The sequence below is a fragment of the Chaetodon auriga genome, chromosome 14 (assembly GCF_051107435.1).
Source record: "Chaetodon auriga isolate fChaAug3 chromosome 14, fChaAug3.hap1, whole genome shotgun sequence".
Classification (NCBI taxonomy): Eukaryota; Metazoa; Chordata; class Actinopteri; order Chaetodontiformes; family Chaetodontidae; genus Chaetodon; species Chaetodon auriga.
In genome coordinates this window covers 5,219,243-5,244,913 of record NC_135087.1, presented here as the reverse complement: position 1 = coordinate 5,244,913, position 25,671 = coordinate 5,219,243, and the positions used below count along the sequence as shown (strand labels likewise).

At 44.2% G+C, this 25,671-nt stretch overlaps 1 protein-coding gene across 1 annotated transcript; it reads right to left on the bottom strand.

Moving 5' to 3' along the window:
- Positions 1 to 26: 26 nt before the first annotated feature.
- On the bottom strand, positions 27 to 22,688 carry palm1b (paralemmin 1b). Its single transcript, XM_076748419.1, has 6 exons — positions 22,082 to 22,688; positions 9,870 to 9,912; positions 8,818 to 8,898; positions 3,987 to 4,102; positions 3,414 to 3,484; positions 27 to 3,163 (listed from the first exon to the last, which is right to left on the bottom strand). Exons 2-6 carry the CDS (start codon positions 9,909 to 9,911, stop codon positions 2,790 to 2,792), a joined length of 684 nt encoding a protein of 227 aa, XP_076604534.1. The 5' UTR covers position 9,912; positions 22,082 to 22,688; the 3' UTR covers positions 27 to 2,789.
- Positions 22,689 to 25,671: the final 2,983 nt, after the last annotated feature.

Sequence of the window (25,671 nt, the reverse complement as noted above, 5' to 3'; positions counted from 1 at the left end):
GTTAATTACATACACACTTATCTGACTTGACGTAAACAAACAGTAGTTTTATTCAAGATTAAACATTTAGACGACCACAGAATAGATGAACAGGCATTGGTCTAACACAAGGTTGCTTTTTCTGCTGCTGTCCCAGAGACCCACTAGTATGCAAAGCTTTAGCTCAACAAATGTACATGTATTTCTATGTACACAGATGTATGTATGCATATAGATATGTACACATATATGCATGTGTGTATGCTGTACATAAATACATAGACTGTCAGTCAGTCTCCTGCATAAAGCTTGTATCCCAGCAAAATCTTAAACTTTGGGTGTAGTTTCTTGTACGTGTGGAGGTTTTGAAGACACCGACAGTAGTCTGCATATTACCTATTGATTGAGCTGCATTTATTCATCATGTGAAAAATGAGTAGAATCTGTCATAGTTGTGTGGTGACCCTCTAGACTAGAAGGCAGTGTTTCCAGTGGGTCATCATGAGCACGTACAAACCCCGGTCTAAAAATGGCAGCAGACAGACAAGTCCAACCAACTGAACCTGACGAAGGCACCAACAATACACAGATGTAGTCATCTTTTTTAAAAACACACACACATCAAATACAATATACCGCCTTGCAAAGAGGCCATAGGAAAGAAAAACATGAGAGTCATTATAAGAAAGAAAGTTGCAAGTCGTACAACTGTACATATGGAAAGCATAGACTACACTTCGTCTGCCCACGCGTGTTGACCTCCCGTTGGAATGTTAGCAGGGATCATTTCTCTGGTGGTTAATGCAGGCAGGACTTGAGAGAATGCATCTGGCACTGAAGGTTGCGAAAGACTCTCTTATTCAACGAGCGTACGCAGGAGGCAGTAAGTTCCCACAATCCCCCTCACCAGCGGTTTGAGTGAGACAGAGGGAGCGAGATGAAAGAGAAAGAAAAAAAAAAAAAAAAGTTGGTGGATGGTGAGCGGTAGACGAGACTCAGGATTAGCACCAACTTCAGAGGTTTTTGAACCGTGTGTCTCCGAGCATAGAAGGTGGGGCTGTGTGCGTTCCACGAGGATGAAACAGTGAGAAAATGGTGATGATGTGTGGGTGACATGGGTGAGACCTGGGGGGGGGGCATAGGTAGCACAGAATCACTGACCCAGACTGTCCAGTAGCCTCTAGTGGGCTAACATGCATTTCAATAGACTTTAAATTGCTATAGTGTTTGGACGTCTAAATTCTTTACATTGTGTTTAAGAGTCTTAAGGTCGCCAGAGAGCAGCTTTATCTGTGCGAGGAGTCTTTTTCTTTTCAGAGCACTACTGGGCCCAGGTCTACAGACAAAGAGTCAGGGGTTAAACTGGGAGCGAGCAGGACAGAAACCAGCAGCCGACCAACACACAGTGAAATTACAGTATCATCAGATTTTATTTGGTTCATAAAGAGACAAAAAGCTTTTCTTTTTTCTTTACGGTGAGCGGTGCAAGCCCGCCTCTTCTCGTTACGGTAGAACGAATCCCAATTTAACCCCTGGATTTACATTCATGTGAACATGATAGCGTATAATAAAGACCTAACAAGTGACAAGACACTCAAAACAGTTGCAAGGCTTCATGCAGTGCTACCTCATTAGATTTACATTGAGTCTACTGTTGAGAGAACAAAATTACTGTAGCATTTCTAAATCGTTGCGCAATGGTTTGTCATGACTCTGTGGAACAGAAAGTGAGTGTCGCCGCCTTATTTAAAAAATACAAAAGCTCTGATCCTCATGTACATGTTGCACGTATGGTATCTATGAGAAGCTAATTCGGCTACTGCTAATTAGCCTCTTTGTCTCTGTGCAGTGGATTTCTTTTCAAACTTAATGCACATCTCTAACCCTGCCAATTATACGCATTGTTACTGATAGAAAGACTTGTGTGACTAAAGATATGAGCACGTGTGAGTCTAAGAAAGCGCAGACACTTGTTATGATTGTAACGCGAATCTGGTAGTGCTTACAAGCTTACATGCAGTTAATGTTTGGAGATGATACAGAGAACCCAAAACAATAAATACATTGTATAAAACATAATTTCATATCAATATATTAAAATACTATTTAAAATAATATCTTAGACAATATTGCAATATGAAATTGACCGATAAATAATTGGTAGGCCTACACAGAGAAATATATATATTTAAGTATCTGTGTCCTTCATAGTTTGTTGTTTTTGACTTAAATGATTTAAAGTTTCCAGATTTCCCCCAGTGGGTAGCAGTACAATCCAGAGAGCTAATACATTTTCTTTTTTTGTCCAACAATAATAACAATGAACTTACAGTACACAGTCCCATAATAAAGATATACATACGGAATACAATATAAATGTCAAGACAGAAAAATAGAAAAATATCAATAGAAACCAAAAGTCAAATACATATCAGAGAAAGTATACAGAGTAAAGTGTACTTATGAGTCTTTGTGGTTCTTGTTGTAGCTGGAGCTTGTGTTGGCTCTCATTGTTGGTATATTGGCTGTGGAACTGTACGTTTTTTGTTTTTCTTTCCAGTCCTGGCGTGCGCACACACACACACACACACGCACACACACACACACACACAGAGATAGACACAAAATTACACACATCTGCAACTACAGACACATGCAATAGCACACATGCCTGCACAGGAGCAGGTGTGCACGCACCCACACATGCACACACACACACACACACACACACACACACACACACACACACACACACACACACACACACACTCTCACACACACTCGCCCACACACACACACACACACACAGCTCACATGACCGTGCAGCATTTGCAGGTCTGTTTCTTCTCCTTCTCTCCTTCCTCTCCGCCACCGTTAGCCTTTTCTTTCTCCGCCATGCTCCCGTTGGGTGGAGCCTGCTCTGCCGTGGCCGCCTCTCCTCCCGCTTTCCCCTCCCCGTCCTCGATCACAACAAACTCAGCCTTGACGTTTCCGTCCACCCCTTCCATTCCCAAGGCCGTGCGGGTCTCCTGCTCCTCCTCGACGGTCTTGTAGCCCATGAACACCAGGGTCACGGGGTTGTCGGCGCTAGCTTGGTCAGGACTGGGACCCAGCAGCTTGGCCTCAATCCCTGTCACCTCTCTCTTGGGGGTCTGACCAGAGGTCTGCACTACACCATTCTCACCTATAGGGAGCGCCAGAGTATCATTGAGAGGTTAGGAGAGTGCCAAAAGGAATGAGGGTGGTCAGGGTAAGTCACAGAGACAAAGAAAGAAAGGAAATATTGTTTTAATGACCTCCGGCGGAAAGGCACAGTTTAATGGAGCACATGAAGAGGCCATTATTAGCCTGCTCTGTCTTCCCGAGACAGGTGGTCAGGCTGCGTTTCCATGGTTTCCTGTGTGATCATATGTTGCCATGGGTACTGAACTTACCTCCATTTTCTTTGGCCACACCCTTATTGGCTGGCACGTCTGTCTCCAGCTCTTCAATCTCTTGTTCCAGCCTGGCTCAGGAACACACACGAGGAAATGAATTAAGTTTAAGCTGTGGTCCTTTACACCACTGAGTCTACGGTGGACAGTACAAAGTCAAACACTGAGCATGAGGCCAGTTATACAGATCTTCTTCTTCTTTCACATTTTATCTAGCTGAACACTTTACCCACAATGCAATTAAACCATTTCTGGACACATTTCTGCATCACGTGTATTGTAACACATAACGATCACATGGCATCAAAAGCATCTTCGTCCCTGTTCGCTGACTGCGTTTCAAAGCATCCACCTTCATCTCTAATGTCTTCTAGTGCAACATAAGATTTCTTTCCACTATCATTCCTCCCGTTTTTGTTTTAGCATTGGAAAAACGTATGCACGCCTACGTTTCACCACAACAACCACACGTATGACCCGTGCACATGCAAATAAAGATAATATTCTGTTTTAATAATCGTCTCTTTCAGCTTGTTTCAAAGACTGGACATGCAGGGGTTTTCAGATGCTGACCTGAGGATGACCTGCTCCAGGAGTTTGGTCTTCACCTCGTCTTCCTGCAGACGCTTCTGGGTCTCCTCCTCCGCTGGAGCTCCATCTAACAACCAGCGCTCCCTCAGTGCCTTCGACTGCAAGAGAACATAATAAATACAGACACGTTGTTGTTGAGAGTCAACACGGAGAAAAGGAATTAGTTAAGGCAGAGAAGTTATTTCTTATGAATTAAAAGAGGAAGATGTTTCACAAAACGGCCCACGGCAACTTCTCGTGTGTTTGAGTGTGTACGTCAGCTTCGATGGAAAGAGCCTAAGCAGGTGGAGGACTCTTCGATCTTTCATCAGGAGCAGCTGATTAATTAATTAGCAGTGATTCGATCTCCCAAAATGCCACGCACTATCACCCTTTCTCACTCGGACATCAGTGTAATTTCTGGTCAGAGGAGATTAGTGGCACTTTCACTGAGAACGACAAGGCCGTCAGCTAATCTAGAACAAAAATCAACCAGCGAGCGCGTCCAGCACTTCTCTGCTGACTGCGGCCGCTCACTGATTCTGTCACATACTTCAACTCCTGCCAACTTGTTGTTGCCAAGTGGACTATGGCACCCGGCCAGAGGCATCAAGGCCTCTGGCACTGAATAGAAAAATGTAAAATAAGATGTAATTATCCTATTATCCTCACTTAAGCATGGGATTGGAAATCTAGATGAGTCAGTAAAAGATAAAACACTTTAATGGTGTCAAACATTTCCTAGAGGTTGATGATGAGTATGAAAAGAGAGCACTGTGACTAAACTGTGGCTAAATTTGTAAGCTGTTAGCCTCATTATAATAGAAGAGGCTAATTCTAGGACAAAATAGTTAAAAACTTAAGCTAAAATAAGCAACATGGGAATGAAAACGTATTTTGTTCTGAGGTGGATTTCAATTCCGATCTACGTTTATTCCCCCCCCCCCCCACTGATAAGCTAATATCAAAGCAAACACTTGGCATGCTTTGTGGTAAATATAACAGTGCATCTCACTCGCAGCTGTCAGCCCGTGCAGGGAGAGGCAGCCCCGCTCGGCCGTATGGAAAAGTGCGAGAAAAGCTCTTGTTTTCACGAGTTGGACTGAAAATCTGGACCTGTGCTTGATGTGAATTCCTCTCCAGTGATGCAACAAGAATTTCTACAGCAAAAACTCCCCGTTTTTTTTCTTCTTCTTCTCCGACCACCGCCCCTTCCTCTCTCTCTCGCTCTCTCTCTATCCATCATAAAGTTCATGAACTTTGTTGATGTGTGTATTTTACACTGAATAAGGCCGTAAATGTCAGGATGTATTTCCCTCAGTTTCAATCCCTGTTTATCTGTTTTTATCCGTTACAGTGCCGTTCTGTCGATCTGTTTCCACTCTTACTTACTGCCCCCATTGAGTAATTTAGCTCCAGACGCTCAGCTGCACGGAGCTTTGCAGCACACACACTCACACGGTGTAACTCAACACTCTTCGTACCCCAGCCCTGCTCGGTCTCCTGGGCTCTGAATCTAACCCTGCTTCCCTCTGTCTCTCTCTCTCCCTACTCTCTCAATCTTGCTCGCTCTCTCGCCACACCCTACTACCCCCAACGCCTGACATCACTTAATGTACTCACTCATGTGTACACATACACACATGCGCGCGCATGCACACACAAACGCACACACCAGTCTGCACCAGCAGTCATAAAGCCGGTGCGCTGAAGTTACGTCTCTCTCCATTGTTCTTTGGAGTAAAAGCTGCTAACGTAGCAGACAAAGGGCGGAATTGTGATACAGACACACACACACACACACACACACACACACACACACACACACACATCTGAATGTACTGAGCAGCTGTTGGGGAAAGAGCTTTATTTCAAAATTCTCCCATCTTCAGCTGTTTATTCTTTGAAAGTTTCTCCAAAATAAAAAGCATTTATCATAAACTGCTTAAAAATCTTTTAAAGACTTATTCAACATTTTGGAAAGAACACTTGTTTGCTTTCTTGCCATGACCTACATGAAAAGATCGGACCACTGTTTGTCTGTCTGTACAGTAAATATTAGCCTAGCTTAGCACAAACACTGAAAACCAGAGGGGCACAGCTAGCGTGGCTGCATATACCCCCGTAAAACCACAATCTGTTGTTTTTTTTTTTCTAATTTCATGAACGTCACTTTTCACGTGCTCTCATATAAACTGTGTGTTTTACATATTTAGACAAATAAGAATATCGGATGTCGACATCGGAGGTTTTAATTACAGGGAGCGCCAGCTGCTGCAAGCAAAATCATATCTTCTATGGCTTGCTAATTAAAAGCAGAACACGTATGAATGCTTTCTGTGCTAACACTGTATTACGTAATCTCACCATTTTGTCTGCACTGCGAAAGTGTGAATATGTGTGTGTGTGACCCTGTGTTAGTGTGATTTAATAGTGGGGCAGGTACACTCTTATAAAAATGTTGCGTGTGAACGGAGACATTTATTGGGTTTTCCACATGAACGCCACCTCTGGAAAAGCCATACTTGCTGTGGTTTGCACAAAGAGCCTTCTAATGCTCCTGTACAGCGTGATTGCACTTCCCCTCGGCCTATCTGCGTGTGTGTGTGTGTGTGCCGGCGTGCGAGACGAAAGCGGGGTGCGGTGGGTGTAAGAGCCGTTTCCTGTTGGTGGGAGTGGGACAAAAATCTGTTTCCTCTGCCAAAGCCCTCTGCATTGTCTGAGGCTTCTGTGTTCTTTTATGAAGCGACGCACGCAGAAACCAACACGCACACATGTAGAGATACACACTTACAAAGGTTTGCTCTGAAAATAGAAAAAGTGGGAGCAAGCGAGGACAATAGCACAGGTCACAGCCATTTTTGCGCACATGCGTCTACACGCCGCAACCTTTGCTCGTATCTGTGACCTGCTGGATTGTCCGCGGCTGAAATAGCTTTGATAGTGCTGACACATACGCTGACAAAAGCCTTGGCTCTGATATAATACGCGTGTGTGTCCGCATGCATGCAGATTTCAACGTGTGTGTATAAACAGCATGTGGAGGAGCTGCTGGTGTTATCTGCTGTCCATTCTGAACATTCCGTGACAGCAGTAGTTTGGGAGTATCTGACTATGTGGGACCGGTGGATTTGAAAGGGATTGCAGGGTTTAGATTAGTGCTCACATCATTCCTGAAAACACACAGAACTGAGCGGCCGTACTCCCCTCCGCTTGTTTCAGGGGAGGCGTGTAGGGGCCCGGGTTACACTTTTACAATTTTATTCATGAAAACATTCATCTTATCAGTGCGAGGGCTCCGGCACATTTCAAACAAGATGTTCTCAGAGGATGTCGAACACAGAGCTCGGCGCAAATGCACCAGATCACTCACGGCAGCTTGAGGTCTTCCTGTGCACATAAGATGGTTTACCGGTCGAGGTGAGGGCGATGACGATGAAAAGCCCAGGCCAAAAGACGTATAACTCAGTGTGTTAGACATGTAATTTAAGTATAGAAAGGTCATCACAAGCACACGTAATTTAAAGTATGTTTGACATGTACTTTATGAAAGTGGACTTCTAAATAGATGTCAACAAGTTCTACTTAAATGTATTAAAAATTAATATACTGGTTCTGCAATACTTAAAGTGGTATTTCAAAGTACTTACAAAAAGTACTTTATTTTATATATATATGCAGGATTTTCAAGTCCTTTGTAATACATGCTTAATTAAGGTGTACTTTGATTTCACTTCATTTTAAGTACATTTAAGCATTCCAAGACAATTGTGATGCAAGTGTGTTTTGAATGCTCATGAATTCTGTTTTCGCTGGTGTACTTCGCTACACTTCAAGTATACTACAAGTATTACTCAAGGACTAGTAAAGTTAAAAGAAAAAAAAACAGATGAATGGATGGTTTAGTGTGTATATGTATGTACCAAACAGGATGGACAGATTTTCCGAGTAACACATGAGGAGTCTGGATGAGGAGATTTACAAAGAAGTCGTTCATACAACGTGTAGTCCGACCGCAGCACAGATCAAAAGCTTCGAGCTGTTCTGAGCAGCCACACTCGAAGGAGGGCTGAGGGCAGAGACGTGATATCATCTGAATATGCTGCAAATGTTCTGCCAGTCTGCCGAGAACATCGACTCTCCAGCTGTCTTTTATTGCTCGTTACTGATTCGCAGCGTGTTTAACCACGGCCACCATGACTACAGATATTCTAATCGCCGTGTGCACTGTTGTGATGCTCTTGAGGAGATATGAATTAAACTGGAACCTAACACTTGCCAACTCTTTGCTCATTCAAGGATCCCACTCAGGGACCCGAGGATGGATTTCTTTCCTGGAACTGATTCATTGAGGAGTCAACATCTGCCTACTTAAGGTGGAAATAACAGGTTAACTGGAAAGACATTATCCAAAGCCCACTGCTGAGGACATGAAAGCACGAAGCAGGTGAAGCTTGTCCAAATCCTCGCATGGTCTCGTTCCCGCTGCAAAGGTTTGGACGAGCTTTGATTGTGTCTGGTGCACGCTGCGGCGATTAAAGCTCAGTGTGGTGCCATTATTTCGTCTCAAATCTGCACAAATTGCCTGTGAGAACGTGTCAGGGTTTGACTTTATCTGCTGTAAACTGCCTGCTTAGATTACAAAATATGGCGGCAATAAAGACGAGTATCCCAAACCGGCTAACTGTACTGTCACCCCAATTGCAGACAATCTTTTGCATCATTTTGGACGTTTTATTTTCAAATAACCCAATTACACCAAAGGTATTCCCACAGGTACAGCAGTACAAATAGGGCATGTGTAAAATGTGTGTGGGAGTGAGTGTGTGCGCACCTTGAGATGCTGGAGTTGCCGCCGGTCATCATCCAGCTGCCTCCTCTTGTTTTCGATCTCTGTCTGCCTCTTCCTCTTCTCCTGTTACAGCAAATAAACATTATGATTACTCCGCAAGCGTGCACAACAACACTAAGAGCATTATGAATAAGATGTTTTGAAAGAACACAACACTGTGTCCTTAATCTGGCTGGGTACCAAACTTATTAGTCATTAGTACTGTGTCTTATCTTACAATTTGCAGCCTTAGTCTTTAATGGTAGTGCTGATGATTTAATGGCAACTTCTGATGACTGAGTACATCATGTGTAAGTCAGTGTAATTGCTCAGAGTATCTGAAAAGCGGGAAGAGAGGAAGTGATAGCAGTTGGTGCACAGTGGATGCTACTTTACTTTTAGCTGCATATTATTGACTCCATATGTTAAGTTACTTCCAGGAAAATGCTTGAAATGCTGATGTTTGATATGGAAGTTGGTGCTGTAATCAGAATCAGAATCAGAATCGGCTTCATTGGCCCAGTATGTGTGCACATGCAAGGAGTTTGACTCCAGTTTAAACATTGCACTCGATCAATGTATGTGCACAGGGGGAAAAAGAGACAAAAACAAACAAACAGCCGAAGAATAAGTGAAGCAGCGGTAAGTTAAATAGTGATACTCTTACTATCATCATCATGTTGATAATAAGATAACATCCTGATTCATCGGATGGTAAAACCGCTCACGACAAATCAAATGTGTTTCAGTAACTGCAATGTTTTGTGAAAATGTGTATCACAATATGCATAATTATCCTGGGCAGGAACCTGGATATGCTGTGTCACAGGTAGAGAGCAAAGGGAAGCGAGGCCTGCAGAGACGCAGCTGTAGCTCTGCAGCTGCTGCATTAGCTTTCAATGTCCTCTAATGGGTCAAGGAGATGGGATCTAAAACGTTGAGTCATTAAGACGGGTGGACGGATCCTGACAAGCACCAATGATTTGTTGCTTCTGCAGCCATCAGTGTGATGTGCCCTCTGTGTGTGAGTGTGTGTGTGTGTATGTAGAACTTACAGCGATGGCCTGGAGTCTCTCCTCTTGTGACACCTCAGCCATCCTGAAGGAAGGAAATAGATACAGATTGAGGGAGAAAGAGAGACAGACAGAAAGAGAGAGTTATAACCACATGACCACCAGCGTCAGACATGACACACAGTGACAAACAACCTTCCCCGACCGAAGCGTTCGCTCTCCAGCTGTTTACCTTCCAACGACTTCCCAGTGACTGAGGTTAAATATCTGTCTGCTTGCACTAAATCAGTGTCTCTTCCCGGTCAGGGAGAGTCAGTGAGCGCATGCTAATGGGCCAGCAGGGCACTGCTGGAGATTCCTGCTCTAATAGGTTCCAGACCGGAGCTCCAGGATGGAGGATGGACGGAAGCAGAGCTGAAGCAAGGGTGGAGGGACTGCAACTGCTGCTCCACCGAGACGAGGGCAAAGCTAGCACAGCAGCAAGCTCCCTTAAAAATCATAGATACTACATCGATTTTTCTGTCATAAGAAGAGAAGATAGACAATAATTATGACAGGGATTGGCATAATATGAATTACATAGAAGAGGAACCAGTTTTCACTTATGTTGCGCAGGAATATATATGCAATTTCATTTAAACATTGGATTGAGACATTTACAGAGCTTTTCAAAGCCATAGTCTCCCTCAACGAAGGGTGTATGTTCACAGTGGTATACGGCAGGTGTAATCTGCAGAATAATACTATGATGTAAGTGTTGAACAGGTGCACAAGTGCTTTCAAGTCTTCTGCTGAAATCAAGATTAGATCTGACACAATCAGTTCAGTTTTCAAGCCCAAATGTCGAACAAACGTCATACTCAAAGCTTCTGGTTTGTGGTGATTTGCTGCTTGTCTTTGCTTGGTATCATTGTAAAGTGAACATCTTTGTGTTTTTCGAGATGTCTCCTTGGATGTTTTTCATTGTTTTCTGACATTCTCAAATGGCGACTTGAGAAATGAAAAAGCAAAATAATCAAAGATCAATATAGTGTAGTGCCATCCTAACTAAGATATCACAGATTTACATTTAAGATAAATGGATGAGCGATGGGTTAATGCCTCTATCTGAAGAGTTGTACCATCATTTCCTATAAAACCACATGATACTTTCAGGCACTGCTGAGATTGGCTTGGCCACATGATAAAGTTAATTAACGGGGACTAAACTAAACTTTTAATGGGTGACGTCTCTCTGTCCTAAAATAAAATTAGACTACTGCGTTGATGTAATTATTTTGCATACTAGCAAGAACCTCTGGAAACTTTAGAGTGTGGTTGGAATATGATAAGCACTGCAGCCCACAAATGAAGGCACTCAGTGTGTATAAATCCACTGACTTGGTGTCCAGTTGCTTTGGTTGCTCAATTTGCAGAAAGGAAGAGGACCTCTCAGGTTACTATTTTGTGAATGTGTAAAAAAGCTGGATACTGGAGACGGCGAATGAAGCACAGAAAGAGGCCACAGCATCACAGCAGCAGTTTTCCAGCATGAACCGAAACGGCATCACAACACATATGGGATTCTCATTTAGCTACGACGACAACAGCTCTACTTCACTCCACACCCAGGCCTCTCCAGTGCCAGCGAAATGTGTTCAAATTGTTTGATGGTGTCACGCCTCCTCCTGATGAGTGGCCAGAACACCCGCTGTAACTGTTTACATTTGTTTGCATCATTTCCCAACTAAGCACCCATAAAGCTCGGATTGTGCGCATATCAGTCGAATAAATCCCTCCTATCTTGGCCTTGCCGTAGGGTTCATCTGATTGCTATTTCCCCCCACAAAGGCATGCAATGCAACAAAACAGCCATGCTTGTTAGTCCTCTGTCCAACCACAGAGGCTGTACAGGACTGATAGAAACCTCAGGGGTGTGTTATAAAAGGACACTCTGTAACATGCAGGATTCCTGCATTCATTTTTGGCACACATATATTCAAACACCACACTGCTCTTTGCTCTCATCACATGGAGACCCTTTGGAGAAAAAGTAAAACCGCAATCATCTGATCAACACACACACACACACACACACACACACACACACACACACACACACACACACACACACACACACGCACACAGAGTACTGTCTAGACACATTCTTTCTCATTTTCGCCTTTCCCACTGATCCAGCACAAACAGGAAGAAGGAAGAAACATCTGGAGATGCACTAAATAAAATCAGGCCAAATAAGATCAGCCAGCCCTGTCAAATCCAATAATGAATAATACAGTAAGTACTGTTTATGTCCACATTGTGCATTTTAGAACTTCTTTTCTCCCTCAATCTCCTTCCCTTCCCAGCCCTGAGGTGAAAGTGGAAGCTGGGCACTTAACCGGCTGAGCATCGGGGACTCATCTGGATCAGTTCATCGGCTGTATGAAGGAGGCCTGGAAGCAAGGCCTGACCATCCCGCCCGGTGAAAGGTCACCGTGAGCATCGGCAGAGACGAGGCAGAACACGCCCACAGCGGCTGCTATGACGGGCGGAAACGGCACAGAGACCGGGGGTACATGGACAGAACGAGCCACATGGTTTTCTATTAATGTTCATTAACTCCGTTGAATGAATCGGTTGTGAAAAAAATGAAGGAAACTTTCCCACCGAACAAAGCAGCATACAGAGAAAATCCCAACTCTGCTCCAAACTTTATTGGCAACAGCTTGCACACAGAACGCCAGAGAGTCATGCACACCTGAACACTGAATCCTATGTCATATAAACAGGGAATATTTAGATTATTTCACCTAAAATAATCAGTTACAGAAGGTTGATTTGCATGTTTATTACATGCAATTTTTGAAAAAGTAATTTAAGATCATATTTTTAATTTCCCAGCCATGGATTTGTCTTAAAGTGTTGAGTGAACATATATTTATGAGCATATAATTAAAGTTGGTTATCATTATTATTCATACATCACCTGAGTTTTGGGGTCCAAACCCAAACCTTTTTAACACCTTGCTTTGAGGAATGTACATGTTTCTCTTTAAAACACATTGTTCCATAATGGGACAAACGTAACAAATTCATTAGTGTTTAAATCTGTCTCAGCATAAAGCTGACATCAGAGATTTTTGCATAAATTAAATTGTCCAAAAACATCAAGAAGTTACAGCCTTTAGCTGAAGATCAAAGCTTTTTTCGGAGCTTGAAACTGTTTTAGCTGCTATTGTCTGACTGAGCTTCCATAGGTCACATAATCAACCTCGATTAGCTGATGAAGACTGTGATATGCAGTTGAAAATTTAGCAAAAAGCAAGTTAATTGACCTCGAGCTAAGACGACTTTACAAATCAAAAATCTAAGAACCTCACCAATGCTGGGTTTGGTGCTGCAGAGGTTTGACAATCATGCTTCACCTAAAACAAAGCAACTGGAAACAGTCAGTCCTCACTGACGGTGGACAATCTGTGTGGCTCTGAGCTGTGATTTCAGTTAACAGCAGATGTGCACTGGACCATTTTTGGGGTTAAATGCTCAGATTTTATTTCAACCCTGAATTGCAGCCCCGCTTCTCTAACTTCTACAGCTGTGATGATTTTAAAAGAGGTATTGGGAAAAAGTACGTCCACCTTGTTGGAACATGGAGCGCCTGCGCCCCGCTGCCTCTCTCATAAATTATGAACAAACGGGGAGAAAGTGAAGCAGACACAAAGACAGGCATCTCTGCAGCATAGTTAGAAGAGTAATTACATTTATGGCCAAGGAGGGAAGGCATCCAGGGAGCCGCTCGCAGACAGGCCAGCAGAAACACACTGAGACGGATAAATATAATAGATCAACAATATCAGTCAGGCAGGGCTGAGACAGGAAGTGGTTTTAGTTGGCAGGCTTCGATGCAAACAACATACTAAAACCTGGGATGTTTTTGTCCAAGTGAAAGCAGGTGCACAGCAAGAGAAGTCAAGGAAACGGACTAATGACCAGCAATATTCCCCAGTGGGTGCACTGCTGCTGTAGCCTTTCCAGGAACACATTAACTGCCGGCATAGAGCACCAGCTAATAGCATTGTGCTCTCGGTCCTCTGGCACCAGCAGTCACTTAACACACTTTCTATCTACACCGAGACGCCCTGAAAGTGATTACCTTAATGCCAGAGGAGCTAAATGAATAATAATCCCGCTGAGCATCTTTGTTTTGGGATATCATGCTGATCTGAAGCCCAACCTGGACTTAAAAGTCTCCTTTGAAAGGCGAGATGAAATGTTTTTTCTACACTGAACTGACACCGAAGCCAAATTAGATACAGTCTCTCCTACAACTCTGCTGGGTTTGGTTCATCACTTCTGGGCCTTTCATTGTACAACACGATTGTCCTTGCAGTAACAAAAACAATACTTTTGAAACTTTCAATACACGCAAATGGAACAAAGTTTCTTACAGCCAGTTGCACTAATGTGTTCTGAAAAGTCGGAGAAACATTGTATGAATTATTTACGCTACACAGTCTGGGAGTGAAAAGGTCAGCAAGTACATGCTGCACTGATCTGTACATGAGACCAGTCACACTGTGGGACCCTGGGATCGTCACTGTGTCTATCTGTCGGCGGGAGCGCCGCATCACACCAGATCTCATCACTACTAATCTTGGATTATCTTAAACAAACACCACAACAACCTGGAAATGGACACCGCAGCACGCTGACTCTGATCCGGCCTCCCACGCTCACACGCACTCAGATGCACAGATTGTTTTTAAAGCTTGTTTTTATAGCCTCAGTGCTTCCTTAGGTAGTAAACACTTCAATGCACAATGTCGGAACTGATCTAACACCTACTGCACTGCAACCATATGGGAAGCCCCGGGGCTCGAGGAAACAGGAGTGACATTAACAAAAAACATGAAAAAAGATCGAAGAAGTTTTCACCAGGAGGATGACTGGACTGAACAGTTTTTAAAGGATACAACAGGTCTTGTGATATTCTGTATTTACCTTACAAATCCCATAAAAGACCAACTGAAAGCTTATTTTCCAGCGCCAGTGACCACCACTGGTTGCCTGAAAAGTATTTAAAACACATCACTGAGCCACACCGTCACACTGGAGCACATGTTCCCTCTTTATGATGAAACTGATTCAGTTTCCTAGTAAAAAGTTTACATTCATGATGTGTTTTTGAAGTTTGAATTCAGTAGAAATGAATGGGCTTGAAAGACAAACAAGCATATTATTGATTATTATTATTTCTTATGATTATTATTGATTGAATATTACGAATACTACTGGCCTTATCCTTTAAAATGAACCATAACTGTATTTTAAACTGATTTCAACACTGAAGAGCTGTTATAAGCTTGCCGGCCAATTAGAGGCCATCTTGTCAACCAATCAGAGAGGCCATATTCACAGACAGGTATGCACAATGAGAGACGCTGAGAGGCTCTTTCCAATTTCATACTATTCATGTTACGAGTTAAAACAAATCACCTCGGAAAGAGCCGCTAATGGTTCGCCTCGCGGAAGAGAAAAGCACTCACTCAGGTGTTACTTCATAACAACAAGAACTGATAAGCATGCAGCCATAATGACACACACACACACACACACACACACACACACACACACACACACAGACTCGCAAACTAATTCCTGTGTGGAAATTAGAAACTGAGAGGCAAAAAAGGGAGAAAATTGTGGTTAAGGACACATTAAATTACTAATTACTTGCTCTTAATAGATCATTTCTAGCTCTTCTTCAATAAAAAAAAAAGCATGTGCAGACACACATCTCAGTACACACAGAATAACACTGTCTGGCACCAAAATGCTTCCTCTTCAGAAAGAACGATGACTGTGAGAATGACTCTTGGGCTTAATGACCCAGAACCTGCATTAGAAAGCCGAGAGAGAGTCTGGAAGAGGAAACTAATCTCAAATCCCCTTCACACTCGCTGCGTTGGAGTGGCACTTCTTTCTCCTTCTCTCTACTCCCCACTTCCACGGCTTCCTTCCTCCAGGCCAAAAGAGTTACAGGGACAACAATACTCCTCCCTGCCTTTCTGCCCCGGCCACACACACACACACACACACACACACACACACACACACACACACACACACACACACACACACACTCATTCCAGGCCAGCAGGCACACCGCGGCTTCTCCACCACCTCCCATGCAGCTCTGCATCCTTCTATCTGAGGCACAGTTCTGCTAAACATAAACAGTACGGTGCCAATAAAAACCAGAGGAAGTCCGCTGAGGTCACATGTTAGTATTCCAGGGGTCAAAGGGTAAAACTCCTTTCCCCCAGAGGTCAACCACAAATAACAGCTCTGTCAGTACAGAAGACAGTGAAACTCTGTGTAACCTCCATGCTGAGCGAGGACAAATGAGAAGCCTCACACAGACAGGGACACGAGGAGTGGAACGAGGAGGTCAGGAAGGAGCGACAGTCAGTCAGAACTGTGACTTCAAATCCGCGTGTCAGAGATTTTCTACCAAGTTAATACCTTCATGCAAATTAAGAAAGATTAGTGAAGCTCCAGAAATGCTGGATCCTCGGCTACCCATAATACAACCCTGATTCCAAAACTGGACACTGTGTAAAACCTACATTAAAACAGAATCCAATCATTTGCAAACAAACTGTGTTTACCGACAGCAGATTTGTGTTCCTGAGCCCATGTGGTAACATCCTTCATCCAATCATGTGTTCACAAAGTGGAGAACCTCGCTCCATCCGGGCTTGTGACTGAGCCTTTCCAGGATGCCCCTTTCATACCCAATCACTATACTATCACCTGTTACCAATGACTTGCAGGTAAATGCCTTCAAAGTACCCCTTTTTGTACATAGCCTTTGCATGTAAACCTAACCCTAAAACTCTGCAGTCTTCGAGCCCAAGCTAAGATCACCCTGGTGGCATCATTAGGTCTACTTTGATTTGCTGTAACAGTATTGAGTGGTACTGTCAAAGACAACTAAACCTGAGCAATCGCTGCATAAAGTAGGCGTGATTGTAGGATTTTCAGGTTTTGGAAAGGTACAAAGATGACTGAACGTTGTCACTCCAGTGCTGATGTTGGTGAGGTGTGGTGAGGCTTCACGCGCTGTTCTGACAATTCGATAGGCAGTATTCAGTTCTCAGGTGCCTTCCAGAAACCCCTTTCTTGTCCTGCCTCGAAGTCCCTTCAGAAACACTGAGGTGAGCTGACGTCCCCACCCTCCTCTCCCTGGACTCCTCCTCATGTTTGGATTTCTCCACTTGACGACACTCGACCTTCATTTCTTCCTCAACAACAGACACTGCAGATCTGTAGACTCATGGTTTTTGCTTGTTAACTTTTGTACATCCAGGGAACGCACTGCTGAGTCCACAGCTCCTGTGACACTTTATTGATCCCTGTGTTTTGATTACAACCACTGCGCAGAGGTCGGAACGCAGCTTCAGCTTGTAGACGATGGAAAAACACGTACACAGTGTCTTTGGTGTCACAGATGAGTCTGTGGTGGGATGTCTGAAAGCAACCGCCATGGCTGAGAGTGATGTCGCCCCATCTACTGTGAGGATTTGATGCTTTTCTTCTTTGTCGTTGTCGCTTAGTTTAGCAACAAAGCAGCAGTCCTACAACTGGGAATGTGGATGCTCCAGAAAAAGGCTCACTCTCCCTGCTACTGCTTGTCATAAAACCGCTAGACTACAGCGACCAGAGAGTGTCATGGGCCTTACTTTGAATGTATGTTTAGGGGCTGGATGGTGCATTAGCGATCTATCGCCTGATTGTTGGTAGATTACAAAAAACAGATGTGCATTTGTGTCCTTTTTCGGACTTAAATGCTTTGCAAGAAGCTAACAGTGTTGAATACAGAGGTTGGTGGTTCTATCTATTGACTATTTCCTCAGTCGGCATCTCTTTGTGAAAACAATGTACCAGCATTAGCATCAACAGGACCTGCTGACAGCACTGATTTTATGTCTACAGACAGTCACTCTCCAGAGTGGACTCTCTCCTGTGTCCTGGTCTGCTCTCTGGTCAATCAGCAAACTCTACATATCCGGATATAGGAAGCCTACGGACTTGCATTATTGGAGCAGCCTCTTAGCGTTGACACAGGAACCATTAGGGCAAATCGGTGCTTTCCCTTATGGCAAGATCCCAATCCCCACTTAAGGCTCTCGAGAGGTTCAGGAATTGTTTATGCCGAGTATGTTTGTTCAATATCACGCTGTCCGAACCCTTCAGGGATCATAAAAAACATTCACGAGGGGACAAGACCTCATATTCATTCTCCTCCTTCCCCTTGAACCAGATGTGAATGTCTGTAAGTGTGTGTGTGTGTGTGTGTGTGTGTGTGTGTGTGTGTGTGTGTGTGTGTGTGTGGTTTTGGGTTCAGTTTATCCACAGTGCAAAAAAGATGGATGATCCTTCTCTGCTGCTTATCAATAGTGCTTTTGATTATCATCTTTGCAACAACACTGGTGATCATCATATGAGCGCGTGGGTGTGCGCATGTTTCGGGAGGGGTGTACAAGACACACACACACACACACACACACACACACACACACACACACACACACACACCAGCGCACATGCACAAACACATCCCACTGAGCACATTTCCCTCTGAGATTAAAATGACTTCGAGGCTAAAAATGACAGTTTATCGGAAGACAGAGTATCTGCTGGGAAGAGGAGTGAAAAAAACAAATCCTCTCTCGTCTTATCTGTCATGACAAAGCAGCAAGGAGGGGGGTTTGTAATGAGAGACAGTCGGAAAAAAAGGAAAGAGAAAGTGACTATCCAGGAGGAAAAGAGGAGGCAGAGATTAATAGAGAAAAAAAAACAGACAGAAAGGGCAAGGTGGATTGCATCGCATTATCAAATAAAATCTCACATCTCTACTCTCTGCCCAGATGTTACTCCTTATCGCTGCGTGCTTGCTGAGCAAGCTTTCACTTCCACTTCCTCTTCCAGCCTACAATGCCGCCTTTCAGCACAAAACAGCAGCTGTAAGGCCTTCTGCAATGCATGACATTCATTTTCCCCAACTAGCTTGTTGTGATTTCATAACCACTGCAGAGATGGTTTCTTAATGACAGCAAGGTCAGGGAGGGTAATTAGTAATATCCATCACTCCTGGGCTACTCGCTCAGGGCAGGATGTGAACCAGTGAGAGGGCTGATAGCCTCTGGTAATACCAACCACTTCTGCCCCTGAATGGAATGCTGGCAAACAGCACTCCCTCTGTTATGCTAAGAGCAAATTATTTGCTGCTACTTTTGATGTAGGAGTTACTTTTAACCTCTTAACATTTTCATTAAACCTGAATTTTTTTTGGCTTTTTTTTTGAAGGGGCAGCGGGAACAAGCTGCAAACACGACACTGCCATGCTAGCACCTTTTTAAGTGGGTAAGATGGTTGTGTTGGCGTCCACTTGCGTATTTACACACAGAGCAAGTTTAACATCCATTTGGAGTTTGGTAAGCTGAGAAATGTGAGTCAAAGGTTCTTTTATCTCCGTTTTGGTCTCCACTACCTCCTAAAGGGGAAATTTCTGGATCTAAGCTGCTAAAAGCTCCACTATGTTCACCGTCTAGTTTCTAGCTTTGTGTGCATAGAGCTGCCTTCCCAGTCAGGAAACAATGTTGATGGGAGTGGTGAGACTTAGCCAAAACAGCAAAGTTGCGAGTCTGCAAAACCAAAATGAATGATGCTAACACTCTCTGTCTGAAATGCAGAGCTGGGTGCTAATTCTCTGTGGGTTTGTCACTATGAGCGATACCTTTTCACATGTAAACACCAGGTGGCTAGTTGCATTAAAATGAGCAACAACACTTTTCGGTGTTGCACTTTGGCTCAAACAGCTGCTCAATCTGACCAGTTTTCTCCCTGTGGATATCTGTTGGAGCAATCAGAGCTTACTAAAGGGCACTTTCACTGCGGTTAGTTGGTGGTAAAATGTGCCACTCATTCACATTTCACCTAATTTTTCACTGACAGTCCTAGATTAGGATGAATGACCTTCCGGTTACCAGCCCATTTCCCCTATCTAAATTGGTGAAAGCAGATCCATCCCAGTGCCCAGCCTGTCAGGCCAGGAGACAGCAACCAACACACACACACACACACACACACACACACACACACACACACACACACACACCATCCTTTTTTTTTTGCAAAGGCAGACTAAAATGCACACTCAGAGCTGCACACAAGCAAACACACATGCGGAGATAAGATACCTGTAAAAGCACACAAAGAGACCCACACACAGAAACGGGGCTGTCCAGAGTCATAACGCCGCATGATGATTGGGTGGACAAGACAAGTGCTGTCAGCTCTACTGCGAGTCGCTGACACAACACAGAGCAGCAGCGGACCGTCAGCTAACACGCCGCCAGGCTGAGGCCTAACGTGGACTTAACATGTCTCGCTCCAACAATAAAATGACACAACAGACAACAAACCATGAGCAGAGACGTGCTGCTGATGCTCTAATTCGTCCATGTTTTTCATATCTGTACCGCTGCACATGTGTAATATTCACCGACGTTCCTAATTCTCACTAATTCAGTCATTCATAGCATGTAGTGTAATTAGCGCCCATCTTCTTATGATAATGATTATTTTGTGCCCTGATATCTGATTTTGTGTTCTTGTGTATTTTGGTAACAAACATGGACAAATGAACGAAGACTTCTGCACAGAATCTAACAAAGCAGAGGTTCATGGGAAACCAGAGTGCTGTGATTTGTTTTCTACGCTATAGAAATATAGTCAAATGTTTTAATTCTTTGCTAGATTTCTAAAATATACGTGACACAGTGCAGAATTTGGTAACAAACAGAGAAAATGCATCGTTCCTTGCACTTGTCTTGCAAACATGCTCTAGGGACTTGAAATCAAGTCACTTTGGCTCCTTTTCAACAACACTCGTATTCACACCTGGTCTGTCACCTCAGAGTCGAAGCACTGTGCTTGTTTTCCATGCATTTCCACGATTCAAACAGGTGTCACTACAAACATTTACGTAAAGAGAGCCTCCGACCTGCCTGTGCTTCGAGGACTCATGAGTTCTCTCAGAAACGCAATGGGTGTGTTATGTTTATAGACTCTGTGCTATCATGGTGAACTTGCTGGTCTGGTCAACAAAGATGTTGTCCACAACGGTCACGTAGGTTCACAGGGCAGACACCCAAGAGAGAAACAATGGACACGAGACCAAACAAAAACACACCCATTGTCTGGTTGTGCCTATGCCTGCTGTGATCAAACATTATTACAACAACAGAGGAAAAATGAGGACTTGGTCCAGTTGATACTGGTCTGTTACACACAGAAGGAGAGGACGCACACAAGCCTACATGATATTCTGACAGGACAGAGGAGGCAGACCATCAGCGGTGGCAACCTGAGCTGAATTTGCTGCTGGAGATGCACAAGCCTCATTCTCTGGCGTCCTAAACCAAAGTGCCTGGTCCACTGCACAGTGTGAATTCCAGACAGGAGTATGTAATGGCCAAGGTTTTTCAGCTCATGCGCGCCATGTTGGAGCAGGCTGCTCACATCACAACACACCACAGTGTTACTCTCCTCTCTCTCTCTCCTCCACAGCCCGAAGCCAGTCAGCATCTCTCACCCATGCAGTGACGGCCATGCACGGCTGCTGGCGCCACTGGAAATTCAACGTCGAGGCAGAAAATAAAAGGCATCCTGAAACCACTCTCCTAAACAGATCGATGTTACACGATGGAGCATCAAAGGCGCTCGCGTAAACATGTCGTCCCGTTACACCTGTCTGTATCAAAGTACAGTACAGTAACGCGGCCTCTGGGTATCTAATAAAGACTGTTGGATGACATAATATTGCAGCTATTTTTCTTTCTGTAATCAGCTCCAAAGCAGCGCCTGACTTTTGTGCCAGCTTGCTATTTAGATTTCTATGCCCCTGGAAGGATGCTGCGCCTCTTGTGATTAGCCTATTAGTTGTAACCTCGAATTAAAGCAACGACCGTGTTTACTGGAAAAGGATTTCACTGGTGCAGATGCTTAACGCCAATATTTCCCTTCTTTTTACGCTTGTCTCCATCCCTCTGCCCCGCTCTGTCATCCCGAGCCAAAGGATGCTGCCGGACTGGGAGCTTAAATATTGCGCCGCTGCTCAAGCAGCCGCTGGACAAACCGCCAAAAGCGGGTCAGCCTGAGGAAAACACGGGCACGACCGCCGCACACCGCAATACACGACTTACTCAGATGCGGATCCCTGTCGCTTCCCGCCACGGACGTCTTCCAAACAGGGTGTCTCCTTGTTTATTTCTGAGCGTCAATTCAGAATACTCTCACCACCCCTTCCTCTCCTCCTCCTCCTCCTCCTCCTCCTCCTCCTCCTCTTCTTCTGGCTGGCACCCCTTCTGTTATTGCTGAAGTGATGCCGTGGGCAGCCCGAGCGCACAGCCCGACAATAATAAGAGCCCGATGGTTTCCTCTGGAGCGAAAAAGACGCACGACGGACTTGACTCTGCCCTCTGTGGAGGTCTCATGGGCGATGGGGCGTCGTCTGAAGCAGGTTGTAGTCTAGTTAGTGTATGGGTGAGTGAGGGAGGCAGAGTGGTATGTGAAGGGGAGCGGGAGAGGGGAAAAGGATACGCCTCCCTGCCTTGTGGAGATAAATGGGGCCCAGGCTGCGCGCGTTGACTGAGATATGGGTCCTCCTCTCCAAACGGGGGCCCTGCTGGCTCTCCTCCAGCCTTATCATATGACGTGCAAAGGAACCAGGCTGTCTGCTTCAGGGCTGCAGAGGAGCGGTGTGCGTGCAGCCCAAAATTGGGATCAAATCCAGAGGAGACTGAGACCATTATTTCATTTTTTTCTGTCCCACTTCGCCATCTAGTGGTGGAGAGACTCAATGTCAAGATTTCTCAAGATGTGCTTTCGTTCTGTTACATAAATAACCTCGGGCCGTGAGGCTGAGCGGCTTTCCTGCCTGAAGCAGTCATTTTGAGACGTCCTCGGTCTGTGACATATTTTACCAGTGAAAAATAAACTGCAGGAGTCACAGTGATGTAAATTTTTGTTGTTCAAATATTTTGGCGTCGCTTGTTTTTGTCTGACCCAAATTATTCTTTCACATCTGCATCCTCAAATCAACCAAAATATGTTGCACCTGCACCCAACTTCCAGCAGGGGGAGCCCATGTTTCAGACATGTATCACTGCACGTTTCCTGTCTGAAAATCCTCTGCAGCTGTCAGCTCATCTGCGATGGTTACAGGTTCATCAACCTGGACGTGCACGATTACGAGTCATGTCTGTTAACCTCAGCACTGTATTGTGTTTTAATCAGTCAAGACTTGTATAAAGGATGATTTGGAGACACACAAAACCATCCATGCGTCCCTATACATTTTTTGTAGTGCATTAAGGGACTAAACCAGGGATACAATTGCTTTGCCCAGGGGTCCCCTTTGCAAAATGACAGGAGGCCAGGGGCCAGTTAAAAAAGAAATATTAATAATATCTACCAGATAAAACGAATAAGCATCCAAAGGTCAATAACTCTATCTTTCAAACGTTTTTGTAATCACTTAATTTATCAACTAAATGAATTTGGTGCGAGCGCTGATGGGCCTTTAAGGGAGGATACATCATATATTTTGCTGCATTTAATAGCTGCAACTGCATTTTAGTTGTGAAGGCTTTGGTTCCATTTGAAGGAGTTTATACAACATTAAACTAGCAGGAACCTCTTCAAACATGCAGTTACTCAAATGTTGGAATGAGTCATAAACAATAAACATAAACTTGAAAAGAATGAGTGAAATATTTAAGCTCTTTTTGAGTGAAACATGCATTTGTGGGATCAGAATTACTCCCATTTCTGTCTAACTTTTGCTCCTCTGTAGCTCGTTGTTGTCTTCCCCTGTGTCCCTCATCATCTGATCCTACTGCACTTTGCACAGCCTGGAAGGGCATCATCATCATCATCATCAGCCTTTTCTCTGATACTAACAGCCTAATTCATCCTATCATACAATCTGCAATATCTGTCCCTCTGTGCAGCCCTGACTCACTGGTGCAAAGAAACAAAAACATTCCTGGTGTGAATCATTTTATAAATTCATTGTGAATTAGGAACTGGTTGGAGCTTAAGCTGACTATCACTGAATATCACATCTGCAGATATTGTAAATGTATTCATTAATTGTGTTTTTGGTCTCCTGCGTGGTCTCAGGTATTCCTGTGAGTCCATGATTACTTGTGAAAACAAACCTTGGTTTAACTCTCAAGAATTTCCTTCTAACATGAAGTATTTATGGATAAGTTGGAGAAAAAGGTGTTATTTATGAAGACTTCAACACTCAAACGCTCGGCTAATCCGCTCCATCGGCTGCTGCATGGGCGTGGTCCGCCCAGATTTTCACATTTCGAGGCATCTGATCCTGTTAAATTCTGATTGGCGCGCACACATGCTGCACCTTTTTCCCACTGAGTGAGAAGAGCACGTTTCAGGACACTGAATGAGAAGAGTACAGACAAAAAGTACACTTTCAAACAGAAAATCACAGGTTCATGCAGGACCAAGTCTCCCATACTAAGAAGCAGAAGATAGAGGCTTTCAGGTTTTCCCTTTAAGAGATATGTACAGACGTCCTCTGACCATTTGAAGGCAGAGAAGACAAAAATCTAGATGTCTTGGTTGAAAGTGATGTTTCAGTGACTATGCACCAAATAAACTTGTAAATCAATTAAACTCATCTCTTTTTTCCGGCCTGCAAATCACCAAATAGACACATATTTGATTGTTTGACCTCAATTGTTTATCAATTAATTCTTAATTAATCTGTGGGATGTCCTTTTCAGTGTAGAAACAAGTAAATCAATAGGGCAGTTTCTCATAAATGTGGTTTAACATTCGAGTCATCCCACAGTCTATGGAACTCCATGAAACCGAGATTTAAACCTGCAAGTGTGATGAGCTATTTTCGGATGTTCCACCACTGTCCTCAAACTGGCAGGCACCAGAACACGAGCGGAGACTCGGTCCCTGGCTTCTTCTCATAATTTGGACAGGTGGAAAAGGTGCAGAGGCGACACACACACACACACACACACACACACACACAGAAAGATTGGTTTGTATTGTCTGGGGACTTTGAGGAAGGCGTAGAAACAGCAAAGTGGCTGAGCAGATTTGGGAGCCGGTGAGGGAGAATAAGAAGGATTTCAACCCACTCTGAGAGACAAACGCCTCGTTTTCTCTGTCTCTTGCTAACTTTCTGTGCATCACGTCCCTCATGTCTCTCTCCCGCCATTTTAACTGCAAATCTGTCTACACAAACACGCACACTTGCATACACAGAGGCATCAAGTAGGCAACGTACAAATACAAGTAGTGGGGGGGGTTGGAAGAAGAACACAGCCTCCTTTGTGGCGTGCGTGCGTGTGTGTGTGTCTGTCATGACATCATGATAAACACTGCTGACAGATGAGGGTCAGGCATTTTTTGGTACTGGCATCTCAGAGAAAAAAATTTCTCCTTGACAAACAGAAACGGCGAAGGGAGGCAGCCGGTTCAGTCTCAATCTGATAACGATAGTGGCGTTTCACGTACAAAACGCCTCTGTTTGTACGTGATGAGAAAAATGAAAAGGGTGCGTTTGTGGGAGGGTTAGCATGTGTGTGTGTGTGTGTGTGTGCGTATGCAAACTTGTGTCTACCAGCATGTGCTTTTTTTTTTTTCCTCCGTGTTTATGTGCATGTGTGTTCGGGTGTGTGTGCAGGCTGACTTGGAGCCCTCGCAGCCCTCGGGGCCAGCTCAGCACTTGGCTTCTTATCTCTCT